This window comes from Mirounga angustirostris, unplaced genomic scaffold, assembly GCF_029215605.1.
Source record: "Mirounga angustirostris isolate CCGP_5_RB_7025 unplaced genomic scaffold, mMirAng1.0.hap1 SCAF_10, whole genome shotgun sequence".
Lineage (NCBI taxonomy): Eukaryota > Metazoa > Chordata > Mammalia > Carnivora > Phocidae > Mirounga > Mirounga angustirostris.
Window position 1 is genome coordinate 76,444,352 of NW_026991718.1, and position 16,539 is coordinate 76,460,890.

The 16,539-nt window shown below is 41.9% G+C and overlaps 1 protein-coding gene across 5 annotated transcripts in view; it reads right to left on the bottom strand.

Annotated features, from left to right (window-relative positions):
- TMEM131 (transmembrane protein 131) overlaps positions 1-16,539 on the bottom strand; it is a 241,020-nt gene that overhangs the window by 24,618 nt on the left and 199,863 nt on the right. For all 5 annotated transcript variants that reach the window (XM_064572578.1, XM_064572577.1, XM_064572580.1 and 2 more), the window contains 6 exons: positions 14,812-14,963; positions 14,236-14,378; positions 13,400-13,586; positions 6,536-6,721; positions 5,622-5,780; positions 4,612-5,201 (listed from right to left, as the gene is read on the bottom strand). In XM_064572578.1, the coding sequence (XP_064428648.1) occupies positions 4,612-5,201; positions 5,622-5,780; positions 6,536-6,721; positions 13,400-13,586; positions 14,236-14,378; positions 14,812-14,963 (1,417 nt within the window). The remainder of the gene's footprint in view (positions 1-4,611; positions 5,202-5,621; positions 5,781-6,535; positions 6,722-13,399; positions 13,587-14,235; positions 14,379-14,811; positions 14,964-16,539) is intronic.

Below are 16,539 nucleotides of genomic sequence, written 5' to 3' on the forward strand. Positions count from 1 at the left end.
GGCATTCTCACCCCTGGTCTTTTTGCCACCCCCGCCCTGCAGAAGTCCGACAGTGCTGTAATCCAACTCCCCAGCTTGCACTCCTCACCCTTGGGCTGCAGTGGAGCATGGAGAAAGAGGGCAAAAGTGTGCGGAGTGCCACCGCGACCCTCGGCGGGGTCCCCATGCTACCTGAGGGGCTGCTCTGCACATCCAGCTCACATGTCCCATGGACTCCCAGTCCACAGAAATGTGAGTTCAGTGGAACCAGACTACTCCAAACTGTTTCCTGTTTCTACCCTCCCACTTCACCCCTCAGTCCCAGCAGCTGTGACTTCGCCTCCAACAGAAGCTCCTCGGACTCCCTGTACCCCTCTTCGGCTCTACCCATTCATCTGCATCCACATGCCTGTGGAATGAGTGTCCTATCTTTTATACTCTACTGAATTGGGTCGCACCCCACCTACCTCCTTGGGCATTTGCTTCTCTTCTTTTTGGAGGTGGCAGGACAGTGTAGTTACAAGCTGAGGGCTTAGAATCAGGCCTGGGCATGGCCTCCCATATCTGCCCGCTGCAACCTTTCTTTCTGAACTGGGCTTCTAACTGGAGACACAGGGTCACAGCGATGCCAATCACTAGGGTGCACGAGGCATGTGCAGTCAGGCCTGGAACGTTAGTGTTGACCACCATCATTGTTCTCAGCTCTACTGGCTTTTTGTCCTTCACTCATAGATATTTCCAAACACCGTGCTCCCCATTTTTTTCATTAAAAATACTACCACACAATATATTCATCCCGGGGCACCTGGGTGGCTGAGTTGATTAAGTGTCCGCCTTCGGCCCAGATCATGATCTCTGGGTTCTGGGATTGAGCCCCACATTGGGCTTCTTGCTCAGCGGTGAGTCTGCTTCTCTCACTCTCTCACTCCCTCTGCCCCTCCCCACTGCTCGTTCTCTCTCTCTCAGATAAATAACTAAAATCTATAAAAAAATATATTCATCCCCCACTTTTTTTTTTTTTTTTGGTTAAAAGTTAAAGAGCATGGAAACTACAGAGTAAAGAGTAAATGCCCCCTTTCACTTGCCCCCAAACGCATACCCTGAGAAGTGGCCACTATTAACAGTCTGATGTGAAAAAGTACTCACATCACTGTAACCTGGTTTCTAGTCCTATCACTTCACAGCAACTATCTGGCCAAGGTCAAGTAATGTCCTAGCTGCCAGACTCTGTGCAGCTCTGTTCTACCTCTGCTTCTTCTGGCCTTGCTGGGATACAGCGACCACATCTTCTACCTGCTTTCCATCACACTGTCTGCTGGCCTTCTCCTTGCTGGCCCTGCTCTCAGGATTCTGTCTTTAGCCCCGTTTGTCCCACTTCTCACCCTTAAGACTATGTTCTAGGCAGACATTAGTGCCAGGGTGTTCCACAGCTCCCTTCAACTCAGCAGGCTGAAGATGGTGTGGCTCCTAGCAGGAGCTACATCCCACAGTGTAGGTAGTAGCTATCTTCTCCACTTGAAAGAGAACAAATGGGGGATCACAGAAGTAAATTTCACACAGTCACACAGTTAGGAAGGGGCAGAGCCATGATTCAATCCGGGCCTGCCTTATGGCTGAGCCTCACCTCATGACCGTGTGCCACTCTGCATCTCCCAACCCTAGATAAAGCTGCCCCTCACGCTACCAAAGCCAGAAATGAGCATGGCTGCAGATTCCACCATGTCTTCAGTTAATGCAGATACTGATGAGTGACTGCACTAGGTTCAGAGCTTCCTTGGGTTTTAACCCTCAATCCGACAATGGCCTCTGTCCAGTCCCTAGGAGTCTGTATTGCAGGGGAAGAAACCAAACAAGTATAGAGTCTAATGACTGCCCAGCTTTACGAGGCCCTGCTCAGGCCAGCTGTGAACAGAGGGCATTTCTGGGTGCCATCTTCCACGAGGAGCAGTGACAGGAGGAATGACTAGGGAAATGGCTTGATGGCCTACAATCTAGGCAAGATCTCGGGAGATCATATTTATTTGAAGAGAAGTCACTCTGAGCAGTCTCCAAAAGCCAGGAATTACATAAGCTCATTATAAGGTAGATTTTTTGTCTGAGATACTGGGTACGGTCAGGAGGAACAGGGTGCTTCTGAAAACAGAAGGTTCATATTTAACATGAACATGACTATCTACAGGGGCCTGGGGTAAGCTTTAAGAGCTTATAAAGGTTCTGCCCAGCTAAAATCCTATGGTTTTATGACATACCACTATTTTGCAACCTGGAGATCAATGCCCACCTTTTAAAGTTCATTTAAGAGGCTAGTTTTCCATATGTATGTTATACTTCAATAAAAATACTTGCTAAAAAAAAAAAATTAAAGATTTTGTTTCCTTCCTTCTTTCCAAACAGCAGCAGTTATCCTTATAACAAGTAGAACGGCCACTCATGTGATGCCTGGAATCACTGTGTCCTCATGGGTTCAAGAATCACTAATGATGTGGTGGTACCCATACTCCATCATTAAATATCTTTCAGTAGGTTGACTCTAGGACCACTGTGATAATTAAAATCATTTTTAAAATTTTAATATTTATGTTCCAGATAAATGACCCTGAAAATAAAAATGGACCTATCACACTGATTTTAGTGGACTATCTTAGGCACAGGCAGTCAGGTATTCAGTTTTGATTGCCAAATTCTTTCTGGAAATGATAATATACATTTATTTTATTCATGCCCTCAATATAGGAAAAACTGATTATGTAACTTGATCTAATAAATAGAACTTTAAAGATTCATTTAATATTACTTATGAAAATTACCCTAAAATAAATAAGCTCTATTAATAATGAGTTAGCAAAAAATACATTTCTCTGGAAAAAGTTAAATAATATTCAAGACATTTTACTATTTTGCAAATCCAAATGCATGTAATTCTAAGAGGACTCTATGTAACTAGTTTTCATATCAGGGACTAGGAAATTCTCTAACAGAAAACTCCTGGACTCTGGGAACATTGGGTTTCTTCTGGTCCCTCAGGACGGCCAACTTCCCTGTGCCCTGTGTAAACGAAAGGCAAAAAACCTCCCTGGTACACCAGTGAGGGGGTTCCTGAAACAGGCTTGGAATAATGCGTAGTGGCAGGACTGCTATGGGAGAGAGAGGAAGATGCAAAAAGTTCAGGCTGTAAAGGGATTAAATTGAAATAGAGCTACAGGCTGTTTACTGGTTTTTATATTTTGATTTTGGAAGTTACCAAATAGCCTACCTCTGTGTATGTGTATGTCATGTCTAAGATAAATCCCAGTGCAACCCCCCTCCCTCCTGGTGTTTATGCTCTGTGGAATTCTCTTTCCTGGAGTATGGGCCAGACCACATTTCTGATGAGAACACTACAAAAGTGATGTGATGTCACTTCCAAGATTAGGTCGTTAGGGACTGTGACTTCTGTCCTGCTAGCTTGTTCTCTCTCTTGCCTCTAAGCTTCCTTGCTCCGGTGAAGCCAACTGCTTTAAAGTGCCCTATGGAGAGGACCCATGAGGCCGGTGGCCATAGCCAGCAAGGAACTGAGATCCTCAGTTCAACAATCTATGAAAAACTGAATCGTGCCATCAACTACCTGAGTGAGCTTGGAAGCAGATCCTCCTCCAGTTGAACCTTAAGATGACTTCAGCCCAGGCAACACCTTGACTGCAGTCTTGCAACCCAGAGAACCCAGCTAAGCTGCACCCAGATGCCTGACCCACAGCAACTCTGAGATAGTAAGTGTGGGCATTTTAAGTGACGACGTTTTGGGATAATTTGTTACTGAGAAATAGGTAGCTAATCCAGCACACAGAACTCCAAAGCAGGGATCAGCAAACTTTTTCCGTAAAGACATAGATAGTAAATATTTTCAGGTTTGTGGCCATTATGGTCTCTTGCAGCTATTCAACTTTGTTGTTATAGCATGAAACTAGCCATAGACAATATGGAAATGAATCAGCATGTCTATGTTCCAATAAAACTTTATTTATGAAAACACGTGGTGATTTGGCTCTCTGGCTGTAGTTTGCCAGCCCCTGCTCTAAAGTACAGGTTCTGTGGAAATATTATTTTTTAAAGATTTTATTTATTTGAAAGAGTGAGAGAGAGCATGAGCAGGGGGAGAGGCAGATGGAGAGGGAGAGGCAGACTTTCCTGCTGAGCAGGGAGCCCGACGCGGGGCTCTATCCCAGGACCCTGGGATTGTGATCCGAGCCCAAGGCAGACGCTTAACGACTGAGCCACCCAGGCGCCCCGGAAATATTATTTTTGAGTTAAAATGGATGGGTCTCCATTTCACCACTGTATTAAAAATTAGTTTAACAATTAAAAAAAAAAGCTCAACCTATCACAACACAATAATCACAGACAGTTGAAAAATGGAAAGAGATGCCCAATAAATTTCTAAATTTGATAAATAACCTAAGAAGTTCAAATATTTTTTATGATAAATGGATACCGCTCTATTTGCATCAGATACGGAAAAGCGTAAGTCCAAACTGGAGGTGAATTTGAGCCAGAAGAACACTTACTACATCAGCTGCTTCTACCACAGCTCCTTAATTATGCACCCGCCTTCCCCGCATACATCACGCTTTTCTGACGGTGAGAACGGAGGATTACCTTTGCTTTTCGACAACGGTGACGGCGGCTGCTCTGTAAACACTTCTAGGGGTGGGGAGTCTTGGTGGTCGAAGTCTTTGTCCATGGCTTCTATGAGACTGGTGATGTCCGAGTCCTCCGAGCTGTGCCTTGTGCTGCCGGCCCGTTCTGGGTGGGAAGGGTGCGAGAGCGGGGCGGGCGACAGCCTCCCGAGCTGCGGTTCCTGGTGCTGAGGCCCCGGCGGCGGCGGCGGCGGCGGCGGCGGGGAGGGCTGCTCCAGCGGGCTGTGGGCATGGTGCTGACTGCCGTGCTGGCTCTGCTTGGCTCCTCTGGACTTTCTGCCCGCGGCATGACCTTGGGCCACTGTGTTTGAATCTAAGACAAGGGGGCTGGCTTTGCTAGCAGACTGCGCAGAAGTCCTGCCAGAGGTGCTGGAGCTGTTTTTCGCTCTGACGTTTTCCACGTCAGCTGAGTTTCTATTGCTGTGGCCGCTGTGTGGGTGCACCGGTGGGCCACACTGCTTGTGACTCCCTCCACTGGGTCGGGACGACGAGCCGCCTGCTCCACAGAACCCCCTACTGTGACCGGGGTCACAGCTGAGTGTGTTCAAGCTGCAAAAAGGACCAACCGCAGATCAGTAAAGAGCAACTTACAAAATCTAAGATGAAAAAATTTTTATCTCATCAAGATAGCCACAAGAGAGATATGTACTCTAAGGAAAAAAAAAAAAAACCCCAGCAAGAAATAGGGATACTTTCCACAATTTTATAGGGTCTATTCTATCTGAAAATTTAGGAATCAAGTCAGTGATCTAACTAAGAATATTTCAACCCTCACCAACACAATAAAAACATGGGATCTGCTGTGAGTTCTAGCAGAGAAGAGAGCTATACACAAGAGATTATGAAGCAGTTAGAATTAAGATTTCTTCCCCCTTGAGCAAAGATGAAAAGAAAAACTTATTTTTTCTTTTAACTACATCAGCCACATTTATGTATACTAGAGACTTTATTTCCAGCATGTGAACATACTTTCCTTCAGATGAAATACCAACGATTCTCCTGAGATCAAATGGTCTTCCCACATCAAAGGGTGGGTTCGAGGCCTCAAAGGATAGTCGCCTTCGAAATGGCTCCCAAATTCCTTGAGCTTCTAAATAGGCTGTTCCAATTACCAAGAGAAACAGTGCACTGTAGGGGCACAGAAGGTGGAGAGTTGGGATTCATTTGTTAGTGTAAGAGTAACAAAATCTGATATTAAAGACAGTTTCTTGGTAAAGTACAACACGATATAAAAAACAGGGATGCCTGCATGCTCATTTTTATGGAATGCCAACTTACATGGAGGCTTATATAGAGGAAATAATTACTTGTATCAGGACAGACACCTGGAGGATACTTTTCCTCTTACCAAGAAGAAGCTTTTACCTTGCGGTTTTAACTCTCCAGACCAACTCTTTTTCCCTTAAAGGATGTGTGGGGTAACCATGTAAATTTAGAGGCAAGTGTATCAGATTCTCCAAACATATAAATATACTGAAAAAAAGATAAGGTTGCCGAGGATTCAAAAAATATTCCTCACATTTCATGCTGCTTAGGTCTGTTTAAAAAAAAGTATCATATAATATTGAGTAAGTTACCTATGCCCAAATCAAGCAACGTTACCTGGCAAATTATGAGTGTTTTTTTCCCTTTAAGAAATTAACACGTACTTAATTTGTATAAGAAATTTTAAAGGTAGAAGACTTTTGCTTATTGTATATGCCACTCAAGTGGGGTTCAGTTCTGACTGCTCCCACTAGTAGATGCAGGCTTGATCAAGGCAAAAAGGTCTGTTCTGTTTGCTGATAGATTACCAGCATTCACAACAGTGACTGGCACATGGGCATGCAAGGAACAGTGTCAAGTGATGCCTGAATACCAACCTCAAAAGAAGACACAAATACCTCATGATTCCTGAGATGATGATGTACAGAGCCAGCTCCCAGTTGGGTCTGGGTAGGGCTTCCGCACAGGTTGCTAACATATGGTATGGAAGGGATGCATTCAACACAAATACAAATTCAGAGCCACTGGTTGTTATAAACTTCAGTTCACGAATAACTCTAGAAGCTGTGAAATCAGGAGTAAACCTGAAACAGAACAGTGGCAGTTAGACTAGTTTTAAAAATACACCACAGTAGTTTACATATAATATCAGTCCCACACACCTTTGAAACCTAACAGAGAATTTTAGAGTTTGGTACTTTTTTTTTTTTTTTTTTTAGTTTTTAATTTTATTATGTTATGTTAGTCACCATACAATACATCATTAGTTTTTGATGTAGTGATCCACGATCCATTGTTTTCGTATAACACCCAGTGCTCCATGTAGTACGTGCCCTCCTTAATACCCATCACCGGGCTAACCAATCCCCCCTCCCCCCTAAAACCCTGTTTGTTTCTCAGGTCCATAGTCTCTCATGGTTCATCTCTCCCTCCAATTCCCCCCGCCCATTTTTCCCTTCCTTCTCCTAATGTCCTCCATGCTATTCCTTATGTTCCACAAATAAGTGAAACCATATGATAATTGACTTTCTCTGCTTGACTTATTTCACTTAGCATAATCTCCTCCAGTCCCATCCATGTTGATGTAGAAGTTGGGTATTCATCCTTTCTGATGGCTGAGTAATATTCACTGTATATATGGACCACATCTTCTTTATCCATTCATCTGTTGAAGGGCATCTCGGCTCTTTCCACAGTTTGGCTATTGTGGACATTGCTGCTACGAACATTGGGGTGCATATGGCCCTTCTTTTCACTACATCTGTGTCTTTGGGGTAGATACCCAGTAGTGCAATTGCTGGGTCATAGGGTAGCTCTATTTTTAAATTTTTGAGGAACCTCCACACTGTTTTCCAAAGTGGCTGTACCAACTTGCATTCCCACCAACAGGGTAAGAGGGTTCCCCTTTCTCCACAACCTCTCCAAACTTTGTTGTTTCTAACTGGTGTAAGGTGGTATCTCAGTGTGGTTTTGATTTGAATTTCCCTGATGGCTAATGATGATGAACATTTTTTCATGTGTCTGTTAGCCATTTGTATGTCTTCTTCGGAGAAGTGTCTGTTCATCTCTTCTGCCCACTTTTTGACTTGATTATTTGTTTTTTGGGTGTTGAGTTTGAGAAGTTCTTTATAGATCTTGGATACCAGCCCTTTATCGGTAGTGTCATTTGCAAATATCTTCTCCCATTCTGTGGGTTGCCTCTTTGTTTTGTTGACTGTTTCCTTTTTGTGCAGAAGCCTTTTATCTTAATGAGGTCCCAAAAGTTCATTTTTGCTTCTGTTTCACTAGCTTTTAGAGATGTATCTTGAAAGAAGTTGCTGTGGCCAATGTCAGAGAGGTTACTGCCTATGTTCTCCTCTAGGATTTTGATGGATTCCTGTCTCACATTGAGGTCTTTCATCCACTTTGAGTTTATCTTTGTGAATGGTGTTAGAGACTGGTCGAGTTTCATTCTTCTGCATGTGGCTGTTCCATTTTCCCAGCACTATTTATTGAAGAGACTGTCTTTTTTCCATTGCATGTTTTTTTCCTGCTTTGTCAAAGATTATTTGACCATAGAGTTGAGGGTCCATATCTGGGTTCTCTATTCTGTTCCATTGGTCTGTAAGTCTGTTTTTGTGCCAGTACCATGCTGTCTTGGTGATCACAGCTTTGTAATATAGCTTGAAATCGGGCAATGTGGTGCCCCCAGCTTTGTTCTTCTTTTTCAACATCTCCTTGGTGATTCGGGGTCTTTTCTGATTCCATACAAATTTTAGGATTGTTTGTTCCAGCACTTTGAAAAATGTCACTGGAATTTTGATCAGGATGGCATTGAAGGTATAGATTGCTCTGGGTAGCATAGACATTTTAACAATGTTTATTCTTCCGATCCATGAGCATGGAATATTTTTCCATCTTTTTGTGTCTTCTTCAATTTCTTTCATGAGTGTTTTGTAGTTCCTAGAGTATAGATCCTTTACCTCTTTGGTTAGGTTTATTCCGAGGTATCTTATGGTTTTTGGTGCTATTGTAAATGGAATCGTTTCTCTTAATTTCTCTTTCTACAGTTGCGTTGTTAGTGTATAAGAAAGCAACTGATTTCTGTGCATTGATTTTGTATCCTGCCACACTACCAAATTGTTGGATGAGTTCTAGTAATTTGGGGGTGGAGTCTTTTGGCTTTTCCACATAAAGCATCATATCGTCTGCGAAAAGAGAGAGTTTGACTTCTTCTTTGCCAATTTGAATACCTTTTATTTCTTTTTGTTGTCTGATTGCTGTTGCTAGGACTTCTAGTACTATGTTGAACAACAGTGGTGAGAGTGGGCACCCTTGACGTGTTCCTGATCTTAAGGGAAAGGCTCTCAGCTTTTCCCCATTGAGGATGATATTCGCTGTGGGTTTTTCATAGATGGATTTTATGAGCTTGAGGAATGTTCCCTCTATCCCTATACTCTGGAGAGTTTTAATCAGGAAAGGATGTTGTATTTTGTCAAATGCTTTTTCTGCATCAATTGAGAAGACCATATGGTTCTTCTCCCTCCTCTTATTAATGTGTTCTATCACATTGATTGATTTGTGAATGTTGAACCACCCTTGCATCCCGGGGATAAATCCCACTTGGTCGTGGTGGATGATCCTTTTAATGTACTGTTGGATCCTATTAGCTAGGATTTTGTTGAGGATTTTGGAATCCATATTCATCAGGGATATCGGTCTGAAATTCTCCTTTTTGACGGGGTCTTTGCCTGGTTTGGGGATTAAGGTAATGCTGGCCTCATAGAAAGAGTTTGGAAGTTTTCCTTCTGTTTCTATTTTTTGAAACAGCTTCAGTAGAATAGGTATTATTTCTTCTTTGAATGTTTGGTAGAATTCCCCAGGGAATCCATCAGGCCCTGGACTTTTGTTTTTTGGGAGGTTTTTCATCACTGCTTCAATTTTGTTACTGGTTATTGGCCTATTCAGGTTGTCAATTTCTTCCTGTTTCAGTCTTGGCAGCTTATAGGTTTCCAGGAAGGCCTCCATTTCATCCAGATTGCTCAGTTTCTTGGCATATAGTTGTTGATAATAATTTCTTTTTATTTATTATTTTTTTAAAGATTTTATTTATTTATTTGAGAGAGAGAATGAGATAGAGAGGCAGAGCATGAGAAGGGGGAGGGTCAGAGGGAGAAGCAGACTCCCCAAGCAGGGAGCCCGAAGCGGAACTCGATCCCGGGACTCCAGGATCATGACCTGAGCTGAAGACAGTGGCTTAACCAACTGAGCCACCCAGGCGCCCGTTGATAATAATTTCTAATAATTGTTTCTATTTCCTTGGTGTTAGTTGTGATCTCTCCCCTTTCATTCATAATTTTATTAATTTGGGTCCTTTCTCTCTTCTTTTGGATAAGTCTGGCTAGTGATTTATCAATCTTATTCTTTCAAAGAACCAACTTCTAGTTTCATTGATCTGATCTACTGTGTTTCTGGTTTCTGATTCATTGATTTCTGCTCTAATTTTAATTATTTCTCTTCTAATGCGTGGCTTAGGCGTCGTTTGTTGCTTTTTCTTTAGTTCTTTAAGGTGTAGAGTTAGTTGGTGAATTCGGGATTTTTCTATTTTTTTGAGTGAGGCTTGGCTGGGTATTATTTCCCCCTTAGGACCACCTTTGCAGTATCCCATAGGTTTTGGACCGATGTGTTTTCATTCTCATTGATTTCCATGAATTGTTTAAGTTCTTCTTTGATTTTTTGGTTGACCCAAACATTCTTGAGCAGAGTGGTCTTTAGCTTCCAAGTGTTTGAATTTCAGCCAAATTTTTTTTTGTGATTGAGTTCCGGTTTTAGAGCATTGTGGTCTGAGAATATGCAGGGAATAATCTCAATCTTTTGGTATTGGTTGAGACCTGATTTGTGACCCAGTATATGGTCTAACTTCTGCCGGTCGTGGAAGCTCTGCATCTCTCCATCCATTCTAAATGAAAGCCTTGCCGGATAAAGTATTCTTGGCTGCATGTTCTTCTCATTTAGTACCCTGAATATGTCTTGCCAGGCCTTTCTGGCTTGCCAGGTCTCTGTGGATAGGTCTGATGTTATTCTGATGTTCCTCCCTCTGTATGTAAGGAATCTCTTCCCCCTAACTGCCCTTAAGATGGTTTCTCTGGTTCTAAGATTTGCAAGTTTTACCATTACATGCCAGGGCGCTGGCCTGTTTTCCTTGATCTTAGGAGGGGTCCTCTCTGCCTCTAGGACTCGAATGTTTGTTTCATTCCCCAGATTAGGGAAGTTCTCAGCTATGATTTGCTCAAATACATCTTCTAGTCCTCTCTCTCTCTCCATTCCCTCCGGGATTCCAATGATTCTGACATTGGAACGCCTCATGGTGTCACTTATTTCTCTGATTCTATTTTCATGGATTCTGAGTTGTTTTTCCCTGGCCTCCTCTTTTCTCTTTTTATCTATTATACTGTCTTCCAGATCACTTATTCTCTCTTCTGTCTCAGTTACCCTAGCTGTTAGATTATCTAGATTGGATTGGATCTCATTGATAGCATTTTTAAGTTCTGCCAATTCACCTTTTATTTCTGCCCTTAGAGACTCTATGTTGCCATTAATTGATTTCTCCCTTCTAGCCATTGTCTTCACAGTTGCTAGCCTGAATTCCATCTCCGACATCTTGGTTATATCTGCATCCATTTGTAAATCTGCAGCATAAGTCATAATCTCTGAGTCTTTTCTGTTTTGGGGGCTCTTCCTCCTAGTCATTCTGTTGATGGGTGTTTGAGGGAATGTATAGAGTCCAAATTATTGACCAGAACCCAAGCAAGATGCACCTGTTTTCTTGGGACCTTAGGGTTGCTGGCCTCTTGTTTTCCCAGCCTGTCTTCTGGGGGAGGGGCCTGCCGTGCTGTTACTCAGGCAACCCTGTTTGGGCGGAGTTGCCCTGCGCCCCTGTGGTGGGGGATGGGCTCAGTGGGAATCAGTCTTTGGGGCTTTTGTTCTCTGGCGCCTTTCCCTGGCAGCTTTCCGTGTCTCTTCCGCGAGTCAGAGCAGAAGAGACCGTTTCCAACCCTGTGCCTCAGAGCAGAGAGACCTCAGTCTGTTCTTCAGTGAGCTCTCCAGGTCACACCGTCTCCGTTTCTGTCCGTGCTGCTATAAACTGCAGCAGCCTGGGTTGTGCGCCCCTCCACAGCACTCCCAGTCCTGCCTCCAGGTCGGGGCAAGTCTCTGCCCTTTGTGCTTCTAAAGCTGCTAGCCGCTCCAGGTCGCGCGTGCGCAACTCCGCGGCCGCTTGGGTTTCCACCCCTGGGGGTTGCAGTTCACCGGTGCGACCCCGGCCCACCGGGTTTCTGTCTCGGAGGCTGCAGTTCGAGTGCGCATGACTGTCGCTCCGGGTTTCTGTCCGGGGGGCTGCGGTTTGCGTGCGCGTGACCCCGCCGGTCTGGTTTTCCACCCCGGGGGCTGCCCTAAAGTTCTTTCCCGACGCCACCGGTCTGCGAGTCTGTGCCCCGTCCACAGCGCGCGAGGCTGTCGCTCACCAGCGGTGTAGGATCCCCACGGCCAGGCACCCTCCCGCTGCCGTTTATCCCCCGATATCTGCCCGCAGAATCACGGCTCTCCGCTTCGTACCTCAAAACCAACTGCCTGCGATATTCTGTTTGTAGAGATCCAGACCTTCTTACATCTCAGGCTGGTTTTGTGGGTGCTCAGAGTTGTCTGGTAGATATCCAGCTCAATTCCGGGGACCAGTTGAAATAGGGTCCCCTACTCCTCCACCATCTTTTCCCCCTAGAGTTTGGTATTTCTATTCAACTTCCTCATTTTAAGATGGAGAAAGCATTTTCCTACTACGAGGTTAATAACAAATACAACTATATTCTGTTGGTAACTAGAGAAATTGCATGAAAAAGAACAATAGAATAATTATTAATTCAGGAAGCATTCTCTGAGCTTCTCTCCCTCCCTCTTCTTTTCTCCTTTATCTGAATTCACTCTTTTCTCTCAGGATATATTCCCAATAATGCCTTAAAAACACACACACACACACACACACACACACATACACACAACCAAAACCATCCTAGCCCTGGTGATCTTCTCTTCATCTCCTGTAGTACTGCTTTCTGCCCTAATTATTTTATCTTTATTTTTTGTTAACTGTATGTTCTCCAACCAGATGATTGGCACCTTGAAGAAAGGTGTTTTATTCTCTACTGTACCTTTAGGTACCAAGCACTAAGCCTTACATGAGTATTATCATTATGTACTGAATGTCCATTGAAGATCATGAAATTATCAATTAAGGGGACAGAGGTTACATTTTATTACATAAAGCCTATAATCTAACAAGTTATCAATTAATTGTTAAACTAGGCTACAGCTATTCCTGATACAGGCATTAACACTGTCTTCTGACCAAAACATTACACATTCCTCCACTGTAGAACATGGAAAAACTGCACATGTGTGATGCGGGGACTGCTCTGTTACTGAGACTGAATTTATAATCAATTTCCTACCAACAACCTTATGCTTTAACACAACCCTGGAAATAATTTTGAAACCGGTTTCTAAGATTATCTGATCCACTTTGGATATACAGGAAGTTTCATAATTTTGTAAACAAAGATATGAAGAAATAACTGAAGATAAAATAGAAACAAATCATATGAGCATATTTGTGGATAAAGACCTTTTTTGTGAGTATGAAAACATATCTCTGCACAGTCTGAACAACTGTAGTATTTGAGGTTGATGAGAAGCCAGTGATTCATTACACCTCATAAGAAAATACTTACAGTATGATTATGTCTTTAGAGGCGTTGGCGCTTAGTGCAAACTCTTGACAATTAACAACTTTAAAGCCATATCCCTCACATGAGTACCCACTGACTTCAATGGTTTCTATGTGAATCTGAAGTTGCCCCGTATTCTCTACTTTAAATGTTCTTTTCAATGTGAAATTTGGTTCTCTTAGTTTCAAACCTAAAGGAAAGAAAATCAAGAGTGAATATAAATCTTGCTGGCATGTGCTGCAGGTCCAAAGGATTATCACATTCACCATAAATATATGCGGAACATTATGAGCCACGTCCTCACACCAAAGAGGTTAGCTAGCACCCAGACTTTATCAGGAAGTACTCCACTTTGTTGTGTCATTTTAGACAGCAAAAATTTAATTATTCTTTATTTTTTTATTTTATTTTTTAAAAGATTTTATTTATTTGAGAGAGTGAGAGAGGGAATACAAGCAGGGGGAGTGGGAGAGGGAGAAGCAGACTCCTCACTGAGCAGGGAGCCTGACATGGGGCTCAATCCCAGGACGCTGGGATCATGACCTGAGCTGAAGGCAGATACTTAACTGACTGAGCCACCCAGGCGCCCCTAATTATGCTTTATTTTTCATACTCAGAGTAAATCATCTAAGACATGCAACGAACATTGAACCTTTAAATCTTTGAAGATCCAAATCAAACAACTCTGAAAGCAAGTCAGGAAATTTCATTAAAAATCTTAAGTATTCATCACTAATATATACATGTGCATGTACAGAAATACTGTTCGTTTTTGGGAAATTATACTTTTGGAAGCGAACACTGAAAGTTGTGCCCTTGAAACTGTTAGGAATACTTACTATCTGTACAATCTTTCAATAATGCTTCTGTGATTTTAAAGCGTAAGGAACTCCCTGGACCTGGAAGCTTGCCTGCCACCCTTAAGTTCTCAGTTGTTCCTTGTCCTTGGACCATCACAGCATCCACCACAGTCAGGTTATTTCTATGCAAGAAATACAGGATTTTCTCCCATTAAATTTGCATGATAAATTACAAATTCACATAAATAAATTATAGATAATTGATCTATATTTTTTACTTTTTTTTTTTTATAAACCATGTAGAAATGAATATACTAAACTTCAGAGTGAAACATTTACACTTTAAGAATTTAAAAATCTTTACACGGAGAGATGCACAAGTTTTTCATTTTTAAGAGTCACACATGGTACAGTAAGAACACTATTCAGGTTTTCAAGTTATAAACGTAATCACAGAGGTACATTTCATCAGGTGTGGTATATTGTGTGCGTGTTTTGGACAAAGTGAATACCCTATTAAATAAATTAGACACACAAACACATATTAAAACAAATCAAGTAAGGACTTCTGAAAAAGTAATAAAAATCAATGCACACTTAAATTACAGAAACTACCTGATTATGATTAGTGAAGAAACAGTTCTGTTGTGAATTGGAGTAAACTTTACTTTGACAGATTTCTTTTCTCCAGGTTTTAAAATTAGGTTTAAAATTGAATGTCGAGAGAGGCCTTCTGTAAATCCTGTTGAACTCTGCAGTGGATGAGCCTTGAATCATTGGGTAAACAAGAGAAGTTACTACTATATTCTCTGGATAGAAGTTTTATAGTTTACCCCACCCACAGTCCAGTACTAGTTTCCTGAATTGATTAAATGTGTGAACAATTTCACCCCTCATGATTTAGATATTAGTTAGCTTGCAAACAGAAGTGGGCAACCAGTGATGACCCTTCTCATTGTGCATTAAGTCCCCAAAAGGGCTTTGATCCCCACATCACCAAAGTCCCCATTATTTGTACTAGCATTTGTTTTTGTATAGAAGTCTTTTTACTTTTAACATTAAAAAATTTTGAAATGTAATACACGTATATAAAAAGGACACAAAGCTAAGAAGCATAGCTCAAATGTTTTAGCACAAAGCAAACAGGTGTGCAACCAGCACCCAGCACCCCGAAGTCCTATGGTTGCTGTTCCCACTTTCAGCCAGTTTTCCTGCTCCTTCCCCCTCTGATGGGTATCAGCTGAAGGGTCTTCAGGGTGTCTCAGATTTTTTTTATTTGTAAAAATATTTCCAACTCATATCAATCTATCTTTGAATTTTATTTTGGAAGCTCAGCACATAATTACTGTTTAACACTTTGTGACTGAAAGTTTAAATAAGAGCTTAGTTTAATAACCAAAGATGGCTTCTTGACAGCCAGTTACAGGTAAGATTTAAGTATTCATTTTTTATTAAAAATATCATAGTTCACACTTAAGGATACACTGTTCTGATTTTTAAGCAACATTAAGTTTAAACTTTTTTGGGGGGAAGGGTTGGCAACACTTGGCTACAAATGTCCACTGCTCTTCACAGCTCTGCTAACATGTGGAAGGGGAGTGAGGTTTGCATGACTTTCAGCTCTACTTGGCATAGTTAGGTTTAAAACATATAATCTATCTACCTGTGTTAGCATGATTCTACAAACATAACTTACAGTCAGTAGACTTAATGAAGCCACTACTTTTTAACTCATGCTTCTGAGGCAAAACACTTTCTTCTGCATCTAACATTCTTCTCTGTCAATGTCTACTAGTATAACAGAATATCCTGACTCCTCCAAAGTGGTTGGTCAATAAGTTCTCTTTAAGATAAACTATTCTGAGTAATTGATGGACACATTATATACTATACATATATTCCCAATAAACACTACCTAAGTTAAACTCATGACTTGGCAAACATTTGAGGATGTTGTGATGCCTCACGGATATCATTAAGGCCTCAATTAATTCTCAATAATTCTGTAGTAGTGGCTCTTTACAGAGTGACCAATGGGACCCTCAGGGATCTCAGAATCTTTTCAGGATATCCATGATGTCAAAATTACCTTCATAACACTGACAGATGCTATCTGCCTTTTCCACTGTGTTGACATTTGCACCAGCGGTCAGCAAATCAATGGCGGGTAAAACAACTGACCCTTCAGCTTAAAGTAAGGCAGTGGTATCTAACTTCCCTATAGCTACTGTCTACTTCACTGACATATACTTGTAAAAAAAAAATTCTTACTGATTAAGCAGTTAATGATATTAATCTTAATAAATCTCAATCTTTGGGCATGTGCACTTTTAGTATTGTTTG